The sequence below is a fragment of the Crotalus tigris genome, unplaced genomic scaffold, assembly GCF_016545835.1.
Source record: "Crotalus tigris isolate CLP2741 ecotype Arizona unplaced genomic scaffold, ASM1654583v1 scf7180000018371.15429387391:27106975, whole genome shotgun sequence".
Taxonomy (NCBI): Eukaryota; Metazoa; Chordata; class Lepidosauria; order Squamata; family Viperidae; genus Crotalus; species Crotalus tigris.
Genome location: NW_024096970.1, coordinates 9,670,314 through 9,685,018, shown reverse-complemented (window position 1 = coordinate 9,685,018; position 14,705 = coordinate 9,670,314). Strand labels below are relative to the sequence as shown.

Below are 14,705 nucleotides of genomic sequence, written 5' to 3'. Positions count from 1 at the left end.
CAATCCCTGCATTTTTTGCAGGGGCATTAAGGTCAAATTGGGCATCTGGATGTACCAAAATTCTCTCTGGAAGAAAGAGAGAACTGGAGATTGCCCACATGTGCTTTGGACAGCTGATCTTTGTGAGAAGACTACAGAAATGATTGTTTTTACAGCCACTCGGTTTGACCAAGCCTCATCTTTTTAATCACTTTGGAGTTTTATTTTTCTTATTGTTTGTTTAAGACTAAAAAACTTTCAGAATCACAGGACTCCCAGTCACTGGGTGGGATTCTCTTCAATCCACTTAAAAAGAAAGAATATCACATCTTTCTAGGTTTATAAGATCTTTATTTTTTTGGGTGATTTCTGTAGCAAAGAGGTGATTCCAGAGTTGTTTCTGGAAAACTTTATAAATGGTAAAAGCTTTATGACATTGATTTAAAGAAAGGCTTTGAAGTTAATTAGAAAGGGCTTCTTATGTGGGAAAAACATACCGTATCTTGTTTACAAGCAAGACTTTAAGGATCGATTACTAACGCACAAATTGGGTACTTTAAAGGAATTGTTTGATTTATGGGCCTGTGAAGCACTTGAACTCTATTGGAACAAAAACCTCTACTGAAAAAATCCTTCTGGAGATAACTGAGGGGAATTCTAAGCTGGATTTAAAAATTACAACTTATAAGAAACAGATGTAAATATTAGATTTACAAATGCAATTGGAATCATTTAAACATTGAACAAGACATTATGGACTACTCTTTTAAATTGAAATATAAGATATATATACTGAAGTTACTTAATGAAAATTACAAGTAGACCTGAAAGATGATAAGAATTTTGAGATAGCAGGAAAAGATAGTAGAAGAAAACAGGAGTTGGAATTATATTTATAAGATTTAGGATTGGCTAGGAGGAAGAAGGAAAAATCTAAAACTGGTTTATCTGACTATATTTAAAAGTGTTCTTATTTCTGGTCATGCTTATTGGTTATCTAGATTGGATAGTTTTTCTTTTGGAAATGTCTAAAGGTGTAATTTTTAAACTTGGCAACTTTATAATATGTGGACTGCAGTTCCCAGAACTTTCTAACCAGTCACCCACTGAGTGCCAAGCAGTTTAACAACTGCAAGGAGCTGAAACTGAATATTGTTTAGCATCTGACAAAACGTACCTGACAATGAACGATCCAACAAAAGGGACAGCATCAGGCAACTACAAGCTAATTACTTGCTTACCAACAATTTTCAAATTGCTAAGTAGTGTGATAGCTGATGCAGTCCAACAGCATCTAGTTAAAAGCAAGCTCTTTCCACCTGAGGAAACTGTCCAAACAGAAGAGGAACAAAAGATCATTTCCTATTGGTAGTCACTTACTTATAATTGTTTAACAACAATTTGAAATTATAATGGCCTTGGAAAGAAGTGATGTATTACTTGCCCTCAAAGTTACAACCGTCATACAAACTCCGTGATCATGTGATCACAATTCAGTCATTTGGCAATCAGCTTGCATTTATGATGGTTGCAGCATCTTGCAATTACATAATCATGATTTGCAACCTTCCCAGTCAGCTTCTCACAAGCAAAGTCAATTGGGGAAGCTGGATTTGCTATGGTGATTCACTTAATGACCGGGGTAAATTGGTTGTAAAATCGGCTTTCATCACATCATTACTTGTTTTATGACCTCACCAACTTACAAAGGAATTTCCAGCCCCTATTGTAGTTGTAAGTTAAGGACTACCTACAATTGACAAGATGATTTTGGAAAGGAAGATCAATTTGAGTGGAGTTTAGATTGATTACAAGAAGATATTTGAATACCTGCCACAATAATCAAGAGCCTAGTAATAATAGAATTCAGAAGAAATCTCAGAAGCTTTGTGCATGATCAATAGGAGAAGGAAAGACACAGTTGTAGTCAGTGGTGATAGATTGAGAGAGGTTAATATCAAGAGAGAAGAGTCTTTCTTATTTTCTATTTTTCATTGCATTGATTCCTCTGTCAATGATACTGAACACTGGCATTAACAAAATCACTACCAGTCAATTACTGCCTGGCAGATTTATTTGGAACACCTTATATATGACAATATCTTTAACATCATCAAACAACAATATCTGCCTGTCCCAGGATCTTGGGAACAACGCGATAGATGGATAAAAATGCCAAATCGAGTGTAAACATCTGGCTGACTTTGCATCAGCCATAGTAATAATGGTATTCCACCTTTACTCTGTAAACTCAGAGCAGCTCTCAGGAATTGCAACTCCCTGTGGAATTGATTGGGCTGAGAGAAAGACAGATCTGGTCTTAATTCATCCAAGTGGCTCACTTGGTTAGGATGCTGAGTCAGAAGACCATTGAAAGGTTGACAGCTTGGCAGTCTGAAACCCAAGAGCGTGAGCCGCATAACAAAATGAGCTCCTGTTAATTTGTCCCAAAGTCCGCTAACCTAGCAGTTTGAAAGCATGCAAATGCAAGTAGATAAATAGGTACCAGTTTGGTGGGAAAATAACAGGAACATGAAAGGAGTCCCTTCAGGTGTCTCCTGGGCAATGGTGATGTCACCGGCTAATCCTTTCAACCCAGAAGCGCCTTGGTAAGTGCTTCCAACATGAATGTAGTAGTAGTCATCCATGGATTAAGGGTGGATTTAAGACTCCCTAGTCCTCACTTTTCAACTTAGCCAGTTTAATCACACTGGCTCAGAAGACTAATAAGAAGATGAAAGAAGGGGAATCAAGACTTTTGCTACTATCTATGGTAAAATCAATATTCAGGAGTGACTTTTCTCAGCTCAAAAGATGTTGAGGGATCTCTACGCCTTTATCTCTGGCTATACTTACATGACTTTTCCAGGACACTTGGGTCCCCAGCTGCACTTGTGATACTCAGCTTTCACATAGTTCTCCACTCCATCCTGAAGAATGCACGTAACATTCCTCTGCACCACATATGCACAATAGATCCTGCATGAAAGCAAAGTCAGATTTGGTTAAACATTGGGTATGTCTAGTTTAACAAAGAGAAGGACGAGGGGGGACATGATAGCAGTATTCCAATATCTCAGCGGCTGCCACAAAGAAGAGGGAGTCAAGGTATTTTCCAAAGCACCTGAAGGCAAGACAAGAAGCAATGGGTGGAAACTAATCAAGGAGAGAAGCAACCTAAAACTAAGGAGAAACTTCCTGACAGTTAGAACAATTAACCAGTGGAACAACCTGCCTCCAGAAGCGGTGAATGCGCCAGCACTGGAAGTTTTTAAGAAGAGACTGGACAGCCATTTGTCTGAAATGATATAAGGTTTCCTGCCTGAGCAGGGGGTTGGACTAGATGACCTCCAAGGTCCCTTCCAACATTATTATTATTATTATTATTATTATTATTATTATTATTATTATTATTATTATTATTATTATTATCTGACAACCAGATTTATCTCCCAACCCCTCTCAAACCTCCAAGCCAGACTTTGCAGTTTTCCAGTTGGGCAAACAGCTAAAGGGTTTGCCTTTTGGTTTTTCATTAGCAGGGAATGATCAAATAGCTGAGACCATCAACCAGAAAGTTTTCAGACAAAGACAAAATTATTTGGAGAGACTCAACTATGAAAGTACAAACTAGTAAGTCAATTCAAATTTTACATTCCTTAAGTACCAATATTTGGATACATTGAATGCTTCTTTAGATGAATGCCATTTTTTTTTCTAACAAAATCTATGCAGGAAAAAGTACTCAGAGTTATTCACAAGTTGAAACCAAGTAAGTAGTTAACATTTTGAGGTATGGGATTCATACATAAAGCTGAATCAGTAACAAAACTATTATGAAAATAATTTCAGTTGGAGCTTTTTCAACAATAACAGCCTAACAGATGTCAGTATGAAAAAGGCACTTCTCTTCTAAAGCTGCATCTTAGCAACTGCATCTCCACTCTGTAAGCCACTCAGTGACCAAATTGTCTATCCCTCCCACTTCCCCATCACACATGCACAAAAAGTACCGTAATTTACTATAGCCTTACTCAAATGTGTAATGTGAACAATGTGGGCAAGGAGTGAGGTAGGGTTTATTTGCAAGCACTGCCTCTTCTGTATACCTTAATGTCTAAGTTCAGAATAGTTACTTTACTGTGAATCAGAGGCTGATAGACCTTAGAACATAGCTATTAAACTTAATATATCTTAGTAGATGACAGTCTTTGTCTGACTTTGTCTGAGTTTAGAACAGTGGTTCTCAACCTGTGGGTCGGGACCCCATTTGGGGTCGAACAACCATTTCACGGGGGTCGCCAAAGAAGGCTGTCCGCCATTTTTCCCCTTTTTCTTTGGCCACACCCCTGGCACCCGGTGATGTATAAGTGGTTGGGGGTCACCACAACATGGGGAACTGTATTATGGGGTCGCGGCATTAGAAAGGTTGAGAACCACTGGTTTAGAAGGTAGGCAAGATCTGGTCTGGTTAATACTTGGAGGGAAAACTCCAGGGAATACTGAAACTATAGAATGTGAAAAGTGGAATAACATTCCTGAAAAGGCAATGGCAAACCATTTCTATACTGTTACCAAGAAATATTTATGAAGTCTTGTGAAGTCAAGAGTTGAGACTGATGGAAAAAAATCTGTAATGTACATATCTATTTTTATCTTTGATGTATTTAAAGTGACTATAATGAACAATCCAAACTTTTTGGATTGGAAGGAGTGCTTTCCTTCCACTCCAAAACAAGGGCACGTGTGTACCCTCCAGTCTTTTTGACTCCTGACAACTGTCTGGAGAAGTTGCTGGGTTGTGGGTTTTTTTTTTTTTTTTTTTTTTTTGAGAAGGTTTTTCAGAAGAGGTTTGCCACTATTTTTTCCCTAGGGCTGAGGGAGAGTGACTGGTCTAAGGTGAGCCACCTGGCTTCATGCCTACAATGGGAAAAGAACTCAGCTTCTGATCTGACCACTACACCAAACTGGCTCTCCCAAAGGAAGCAAATACATCCAAGTTGTTATGTTTTTCCTCTGAATCTGCCCATTTTATCTACTGCATGAAAATCAAAGGCTACTGAAACTTTGTTGTTGTTGTTCAGTTGCAAAGTCATATCCGACTCTTCACATCCCCATGGACCATAGCACGCCAGGCGCCCCCATCCTCCATTGTCCCCAGGAGTTTTCTCAAATTCTGAAATTTACACTGAAATTTACATTATCCCTATTGTGTGTTAGCTTTGAAATACTATCCCCACTGTCCTCTTTACTGGTATACTAAGTCTTTCCCTTTTTATAAATAAATACAAATGTCCTTTAGAGATAGACCTTCCATATATTCCTCAGTTCATATCTAGCGTATGCCAGGATATCATCTGCTATGCATGTCTCAGCCAAGGTTGTGGTATTTTCCTGTCCATCAAGTGCAGAGGCATAAACTAGATTACTGTTTAATTTCCCTGAAATTTGAGTAAATGCTAGTTTTGGGTTTTGCCCATATCAGTTGTTTTTCTGGCATTAAAATCTGCAAGACATATTTGGAGGTTGACGAGTAAGAAACTTATCCCTGATACTGTATCTGTCTCTATGAAAACCAACACTTTGAGATAATTTCAGTTTCAGAATTTCTGGTATAGTACCTGATTTTGTTTTCTTTCTGTGTTGAGCTCATGGAATGAAAATAGAACAAATAGTTTATATCAGCTTAATGGTTAATCAGTATTTTAAAACATTTCAGATTGTTGAAATCTGCTGAATGGTAATATATTCAGATAATATTGCATAATTTGGACCAGATACATAAAAAGCATATGAAACCTCTCAAATTTATTATCACTACTAAGAGCTTTTGGATGATTCCAAACTTACAATTTATTTTTACAGACAATTGAGGAGTTTTATAAGATAAATATTGGTAAGTTGTAAGAAATATAGAATAAAAAATTGGAAACTTCTGTTTTTTAAAACAGCAATGGGTTAGGAGTTTAAAATTTCTACATGTTGCTATTAAGACACAGTTCTGCAATTCAACAAGAAATTCCATATTAAGTGATTTGGATAATTCAGAGGATGTTTAGTAAGGGCTAGAAATCAACCTTAGAATAATAGTGTAGATATTGACACATTTGTTCTGGGGCTATTCCAAGATTATTCCTTTCTGGTTTAATATTTATAAATTTATGGTGTTGGCAAAAGAAATAAGATTTAAATATATCAATATAATGTTGATCTATATTCAAAAGCCTATTATTGCATTGAGTGCTCTGGATTTATTGTGCATGGATTATTGCTAATTAGACTGCTTTACTATGATGAAAAGACCTTCCATACTTGACATAAAAATTTATAATATGTTTATACAGCACTTTGAAGTTATAAAGCTCAAGAACACTTTCTTTTTGGGGGAAAGGAAGACCAATTCTTCTCTGTATGATCTATGGTTGATCAGTTGTTTAAAATACTAAAATATTATTTTCATGGATATTACTTATTTACCTACCTATCTTTCTACCTACTGTATGTTTTAATATTATCATGCTGTTTATTTTGTTTCTGTTACTTTTGAGCTTTCTTTATTCTTCTTCTTTTGGCACTGCATGTTAAAAGCACTGTTTTTTTCTTTTTAACAAACTGCATGGGTGAGTGGAATTGAGAAACTTACAATATTCCTACAGTTTTCCATCAGTTGCCATTTCAAATTATATTCCCTCTGATCCTCTAAGTATCACAGCATGGATAGTCTTAATATCTATGAATTTATTTAACTCCATTCTAAAGCTATTTACTTTGTTAGCTGATACCATATCTTAAAACAATTATTTTTGACATTCAGCTAGGCATCAAGTTCTTCCACTGTTTATTATGAATTTGTCATAGAGATGGGAAAAGATGAGAAGAAATAAAGCAGCAAACACTACAGGAGTTGCTCTGTTCGTCCTGGTTGTTTTAGATACTCCTTTCTTGCAACTGTTGTTATTGCAGATCTAGAATCATTATTAATTTGTATAAAGTATTTACAGTATTGACTTTCACTCTAGTTCCTACTGAAAGTCAGCATGGCATTCACCTTTTCACAGCTGCCATACCCTCATGAAATTTTAACTGACTGTGTCACCATCTGTGATATTTTTTATGATGATTTATTATTATTTTCTTTTTGTTCCCATTGGTTCACTCTTGTATTGAACTGCACTTGCCTTTTTCCCTCATACATCTCATTTGCTTTTTCCCACCCTTTATGATTTATTCTATCTCAAAATTTGGATAACTCATTCCTCAACTATATCTTCTGATCATTTATAAATAAACTGAAAAGCAACTATTCCAGTTCCTTGGAGGACTGAGCAAAGGCCCACCCTACATCTGGAAATATTTATAGCTGGAATTGTTCATGAGAAACCAATAGCAGCCTTGAGATGACCGCATACAAAGATAATACAGCCCTTTTCTCCTTTATTTGAAGGCTTCTGGTAATGGTCAAGAAGGGGCACCAAATCACAGAAGAAGAAAAGCATTACTCTGCTTGCAACTGATTATGGTCAACTTGTTGTCTGGGTTTAGTGTGAATACTTGGTCTGTAATAGCCTCCTCAATTGCAGGAGAGTGAGATTAAGTTACCATTAAACCTTTGAATTGATTGTTTTAAAAATGCCTGTCTTTAAGGAAAACTGTAGGGATGCTTACAGCTGCATAGCACTAGAATCCAGGATCCAGATCCAGATCAGGAATCTTTGATTGAAGATATAAAATATAGAGAATATGTGGTAGAAAAGGGAAGGTAATTCAGCAAAAGCAGATTAAGGGTAATCGGGACCATATATGTCCACTACAAAACCATTATGATGAAAAAGGATGAAATGTGCATTTGGAGGAGGAGGAGGAGGAAAGTTTCTCCATCAGACAACTCAGTGCTAAGGTTTGGCATCCCAGAACACCCCTCCAAAAGTCTGATTACAATAGTCAAGCCAGAACTAATACTGCCTTTCTAGACAAAGAGCAAATGGCTAGGCATACAACACAATGAACACCATCTTGCTGGTAATTTGAAGCAAAGAATACCAGTCACTTCCTGGAGAACGTGGATGAGGACTCTGGCATTCCCAAAACAGTGACTTTTGGCCCAGTTAGTGTGATCATGCCTTGCCAGAATCATTGGTAAGGAAGTATACCTGGATGACTGGGAGACTTTCTTAAGCATGTTGTGAAAGGCTGATTTTGTTTCTTTTATGCAACAAGAAATAAAGGAAGACGCCACAGATGTCATGTTTGAGATCAATTAAATGGCAATGTTAGCATTATCTTTATCAAAGCTGCTACATATCATATCTGAAACTGAAGCTTTGAACTATGAACTTTGAGAGTTTGTCTCCTCCAAAACCCACTACAGCAAAGTTGGAATTCTGAAATAATGGCTGCATTAATGTGCAAGTGGAATGCCATATGTTTGCAATTTGATAATAATGAAAATCACTTTGTCCAAAAAAAATCAAAATGCATTTAAACACCCCAAACTTTTTGAACATCTCTCTGACGTTACAAAGTGTTGAAAATATTAAACCTTATATTATCATCATCAAAAGCTGCCTCCCCTGAATGAAACACATCAGAATGAAAAATCAGTTATGGGGTTTGAAGGCTACTTGTTAAGCTCTTTGGATCATAACAGACTCAGATCTAACTTTAGCTAAAAAGTTGAAGACTTAAGAAGAATGGTTTGTCTCCAGCAATTGTGGGTGCTCTATCACTGGAGGTTTTTAAGAAGAGATTGGACAACCATTTGTCTGGAATGGTGTAGGGTTCTCCTGCTTGAGCCTGGGGGTTGTACTAAAAAACCTCCAAGGTCCCTTCCAGCTCTGTTATTCTGTATACTGTAAAAATTAAATTTAGCTCCACTTCTGAAAGAAGTAATAATTTCCTTGAATTAGGCTTAACCCCTGGTGACTTATGGACACCTTCATGGGGTTTTCTTGGAAATCCTATAGAAATAGTATAATATATCCTTTCTGAGATGCTTCTCCAATTTTCTAATTGGAACCTACTGCCCGGGATGTCCTGATGGTATCTCATCTAAGTACAACTGAGTTAGTAATTGTGAACCACAGTGACATAGAAAAATATATACCATATATGAAATAAAGGGAATAGGTACACTGGTGATGCCACTTAAAGACAGGAATGTAACAAGAGAGGGAGAGATGCAACAAAAGCTGCTATGTATCCTCCAGTAGAAGAATTTCTGTTCATAGCTTCAGGGTTTTCTATGCACTTTTCCATGATACTACAGTATTTCATCCTTCCATCCTGTTTTCTATCCCCCCCCCTCCTTTTTTCTCCCAACAGAGACTCACTGGGGTTTTGGGCCATGATCTGACTCCCTCAGAATTTCTAAAACATTTTGTGTAGGTTGTTCTGGTTCTTCTGAGATTCTTCATACCTCCCTTCATTTCTCAGAGGTTCTTTTCAACTCAATCAGTCCTCACCACCTCAGTTTGCCATTAAAAATTGAAAGAGACAGAATACTGGAGAAATAGTGCAGTGGGGGCATCTCTAGGCAGGTGATGAAGCAGCAGTGACAATTTTATGGTCCAGTAAGATGGACACATCTGGGTCGGGTCTATTATACAATGTCATCTCACAGGACCAGGAAGTGTATTCCTGCAGATCCTGCCCTCTGGAATGATTTCCCCCCCCGAGATTTGTATGAAACCCATCATGATGGCTTTTAGGAATTCATTAAGAACCTAGTTGTTCTTCTAGGTTTTGGGGACTGGGTGATCATGGGAACCTATTTCATTTTAGTTCTGAGAGGTTTATGATTGATATTTTGTTCTTCTGGTCAGTGGTATACTTTAGCATATTGTAAACAGAAGGTTTTTTCATTGTAAGCCACCCAGGTTTGTCTAGAAACTCTCAAATTTAACGAACAAATAAATAAATGTGGTATACGATTAATAATTGGTTATTTTTGTTTTAGTTTTTTTTATTCCTTATATTGTGTTTATATTGATTTTATAATGTAGCTGCCCAGAGTTGGTCTGGAGTCAGACAGCATCCAAGTCAGTCAGTCAGTCAGTCAGTCAGTCAGTCAGACAGGCAGACAGTCCTGCTGCCCTTGAACATGGCAAGGTGAAATTGCTAATCCAGATGGGTCTGGGGAAGAAGGATTGTTTTGTATTTTATTCAGGCAAACAAATGTTTTCAGCTGGCTGATTTTGGCTTCCATGGAATGGCCTACTACACTATTCAGACAAGACAGAGGTTTTATTCTGAAGAATTTCCTTTGCTGCATTAACTTTGAATGAATGGGAAACATTCCAAATTGTAAGATGAGTTCCCATCTGCAGTCAGAGATGTATAGTTGCCTACTTCAGTTTATCCAGGAATAATACATATTGAATATTTCCCTGAATCAGCATGATGAATTGCCCATGTTAACACAACCCGTTTAATCGGGCTACTGAATTAATCAAATTTCTGGTTTTGTAGAATCCGTTGACCTATAAACAAACAAAACGGATTGAGTTTACACAGTGCGCTAAGCCACAAAACAATAGAGTAAACTTAAAACTAACCAAGCTTCACTCATTATGCAAATGGAGCCACTCAGCCTTTAACAGACCTGGTGAAGCATGTTCTGCAAATGCAGCCAGCTTCCCTTTAGTTCTGCCATGCGGTAGGTCTCTGGGATGCTTAATTTCCATCCTCTGGATGTTAGGAGCCTAAAATTCCCTCCAGATTATCAGTCAGTTATTCTATTCATCCATCCAAACAATCAGCCCAAGCACTGAAATCTCTTTCTGTGTTTACACATTCTCCCAGGAGAAAGAAGAGCAGATTCTCACACTGCAGACTTACTTTTCATGTCAATCCAAGCACTTTCAGCCGAAACAACAGCTATGAGGATGAGAGGAAGGAAAGAGAGCAAATGGACCTGTGTTTTACATGCTTGTACTTAAATAGATCATTTCCCTTTTTGATGTGAGTTTCTTTCCAAATACTTAAGCAGCCACATCACTTTGAATGGATGTAGTAAAGCATGCTGCAGAACTCACCTTCTGCCTATCAAGAAGAAAGAAGATACATAGCAGTGTTCAGTATAGGTAATCCTCAACTTATGACCGGCTGCTCAAAGTTACAACAGACCCTCAAAAGGTACTTATGATTCGGTTCTGAAGTTCTGACATCGGCCCTCCTCATGGTCATATGACCACATTTTGGGCACTCTGCAACCAGCCTGAACTTATACTCATTTGCAATGTCCTGCAGTCACATGATCATGAATTATAGTGTTTTTTGCCAGAAACTAGCATTCATTTCTGCCTTATAGTAAACAAAGAGTTTGCTTAATGACTGCAGCATTCACTCTGCCACTGCGGTGTTCACTTTACAACTGCAGCATTTGTGGAATTGCCACCACAAAAAAAAATCATAAAATGGGGTTTGGTCATTTGATCATCTGCTTTACAACCATCACAACCTACGACTCTAATTGCCAGGCTCAATTATAATCATAAGTTGAGGACTATCTCTATGCAAGATTGATGACTGTGTCTCTGCTTACTTTCATGCATTTTGTGTGTGTTTACTATCCTCAATTTTTATATTTTTTCCCAGTAACATACCTATTTATGTTAATATTAATTCTAAGTGCCAAATAATCTCATAAGAGATCAGTTTTAGTCATAGCAGATGAGTTAGAAAATTGCAAATGTTAATAGTTACATCTATAAAAAAAACCATATGTTTCTCATCCTACTTTTCATAGTAGCTAACCAGATGCCACCATAAAAGCTGTGTGGAATAAGGAACAGTTTTGGCCAGCCACTGCTGTTGCTTTCATTCATTGTGTTTAGGGACAAGAAACCCTCAAAACTAGTGATGGAATTCCCAAACATTGTTCTGGAAGCCATTTGAGGGGTAAAGTTATACTAAATTTTTCTGAGTTTTTCTGATATGTTTCTAAGACCTTCTATGCCAGTGGTTCTCAACCTTTTTAATGCCGCGACCCCCAACCAGTCGTAAGTCGAGGACTATTCAACCGGTCGTAAGTCGAGGACTACTCAACTGGTGTAGCACCGTTTGCAGAATGGGACTTTTGGCGGGCTCAGCAGGGCAGAGACAGCCTGGACAATTCCTATTGGCTTTTGAAAGCCAATAGAATTAGACTCTATTCAAGAGAGTCTACTCTATTGGCTTTCAAAAGCCAATAGAATAAAAGGGAGTAGCACAGCTAAGGAAAAGGGGAAAAAAATGGCGGACTGCGTTGTTTGGCGACCCCCGTGAAATGGTCGTTTGACCCCAAATGGGGTCCCGACCCACAGGTTGAGAACCACTGTTCTATGCCAAGGCCAGAGAATTCCACTAACAAAGATCGGACAGCCAAAGGATGACCTTCTTTAGATTGAACAAAGAGTTCTTCTAAAGAATGGCTTTTTAAGAAATAATACTTTAAAACTCTCCTATAAGAAGAAGCTTTTTTTTGTTACAAGAAGCACATACAATGTCATTTTCAGAGACTGAAGAAATAGCCTCTGTATAACCCATCAACAACATTTGGCATGCCCTAAAAAAAGAAACCTGATTTTTTAGGCAAATGTTTGCAAGGAGCTTGGTGGATTTCTTGTAGCTACAAACCAGGTTGGACTGAAATACAAAGGCTGGAATGCATGCATGACAGTACAGAGTTTCGTGTAATGCACAATAATTATTGCTACTTCTGATCCTGAAGAAGGGGCTTGTGAGGAGGGTCCCTCTGCCTTTGATCCCTCCTTGAAAGCTTTCAAACTGTTTTATTAATTTACTTCAACCATCACTTCTCTCAGCCCTGAGAATCTTTGGATGACAGCAAATGATTCTTGCTTAAAATATCAGAGGTTTTAACCTTACTTGTATCAGGAGCATAGCATGTTGCAACATGCCTGCAGACCTCTCCCGTGGCACCAGCCAAGTTCCTTACCCCACCTGACTTCATCTGGCTTGATTTCATTCAATCTGTGTCACTCTTGCTCATGAAGAACCAGTTGTTCTTTCTCAGTCCAGCCTATCTCGAAGAACATAAAATGAACGGAGATCCCAAGGTAAAGTACTTCCAGCTCTTAGAGGTAAAATAGATTATAAATCTAATAAAAGTCAGTGTCAAAATCCCTGCAATATTCTTAAAATTCCAAATGAACCCACCAGTTCAAACATGTTGCCTGTCTTTCCTCTCTACTTTAGTCCATTTTTGGAAAGGCCCCATAACTCAGCAGGAGGACATAGCCTTCAATTTTCATCCAGTGTATCTCTCAAGAGTATATGAAACACATATTCCAGATGCTCTTACCAGCATCTGCTTAGGATATGCTATTTTGTCTTTCATTAAAATTTTTGCTTTCCATTCAGCCTCATGCGCTCTAAGCTGTGCTAAGAAACAATTCCCTGCAACTCCTTCCTCCATAATGAAATATAATATCCTACTATCCTACTGGTAGCAAGAGTTATTATGCTTTATATTCAGAAGGCATTTGGCTTATGGCAGGGGTGCCAAAGGTTTAGCTCACATGTTCCAAGTTTCTCTAACATCCGTTTTATGGGCCATCCAACATGGATAGAGCTGGTAATACAGGTAGTCTTCAACTAATGACCAGAATTGAGCCCAACATTTATGGTGTTAAGTGAGAAGTTTCTTAAGTGAGTTTTGCCCCATTTTACAACTTTTCTTGCCACATTTGTTACATGTATCACTGCACTTGTTAAATTAGTAATACGGTTGTTAAATGAATTTGGTTCTGACTTGTCAGAAGGTCGCAAAAAGGGATCACATGACTCTGGGACACTGCAACCATCACAAATGTGAGTCAGTTGTCATGCATCCAAATGTAAATCATGTGACCATGGAGATGCTACAATGATCATAAGTATGAAAAATGGTCATAAGTCAGCGCCGTTGCAATTTTGAACAGTCACTAAACTACCTGTATTTTGTTTCTTTTGCATTTGGGGCTTTGTTTGACCCCTTAAATCTTCTGAAACCCTCTCCCAAAATAGGCCTTGGTTGTGCCCACTTTTGATGTAAAACCAGGCCTTTGAACTAACAGAAGATGCCTTGTGGTGGTTTATGGGGATGGAGGGGGATGGTTCACACAATTTAATGCATGGTGAAGCCTTTCTTCATTAAGAAAGCTCACATTCTGAAGCAAATCAACCTGATTTGAACTTTTTAGCCTAATAGACAGGTTGGAATACAGTCCAATAATGTTCCTTGGCAGTACATTCCATGAATTAATTATGGGTCGTGTGACACTGTTTCTTTTGTCTGTCCTGAATCTCTTGCCACTGGGTGACCCCAAGTTCGTGGTATTATGGAAAGAGGGGAATCTGCTCTATCTACTTGCTTCACATCATTTTTTAATTTTCAGTTTTATTGTGTGGCCTCAGGAAAAATCAAAATTTCTCAGCCTCTCTCTCAGGATTGCCATTTCTGGATGAAATTGTTGACCCCAATTTCACTTCAGCCAATTTGTGATTATTCTGCAGGAGCACAAGAATATGTCCCACTTCATTTATTCTTCATGCTAATAGCAGATTGTTATTTAAAGTTAACTGGCTTTGTATGTCAAACAGATAAAGAGGAGGAGGAGGAGGAGGAGGAGGAGGAGGAGAAGGAGAAGGAGGAGGAGGAGGAGGAGGATGCTTAGGTTCTTGGAACACAAATCATTGGAAAATACCGGTCTAAAAATTATGGAATTTGTTGAATGAATAGATGA

At 37.9% G+C, this 14,705-nt stretch overlaps 1 protein-coding gene across 1 annotated transcript in view; it reads right to left on the bottom strand.

Annotated features, from left to right (window-relative positions):
* The window catches only part of EMILIN3 (elastin microfibril interfacer 3), a 37,948-nt gene that overhangs the window by 19,122 nt on the left and 4,121 nt on the right, over positions 1-14,705 (bottom strand). Inside the window, exon 2 of the mRNA XM_039351355.1 lies at positions 2,836-2,958. Coding sequence (XP_039207289.1) covers positions 2,836-2,958 — 123 coding nt within the window. The remainder of the gene's footprint in view (positions 1-2,835; positions 2,959-14,705) is intronic.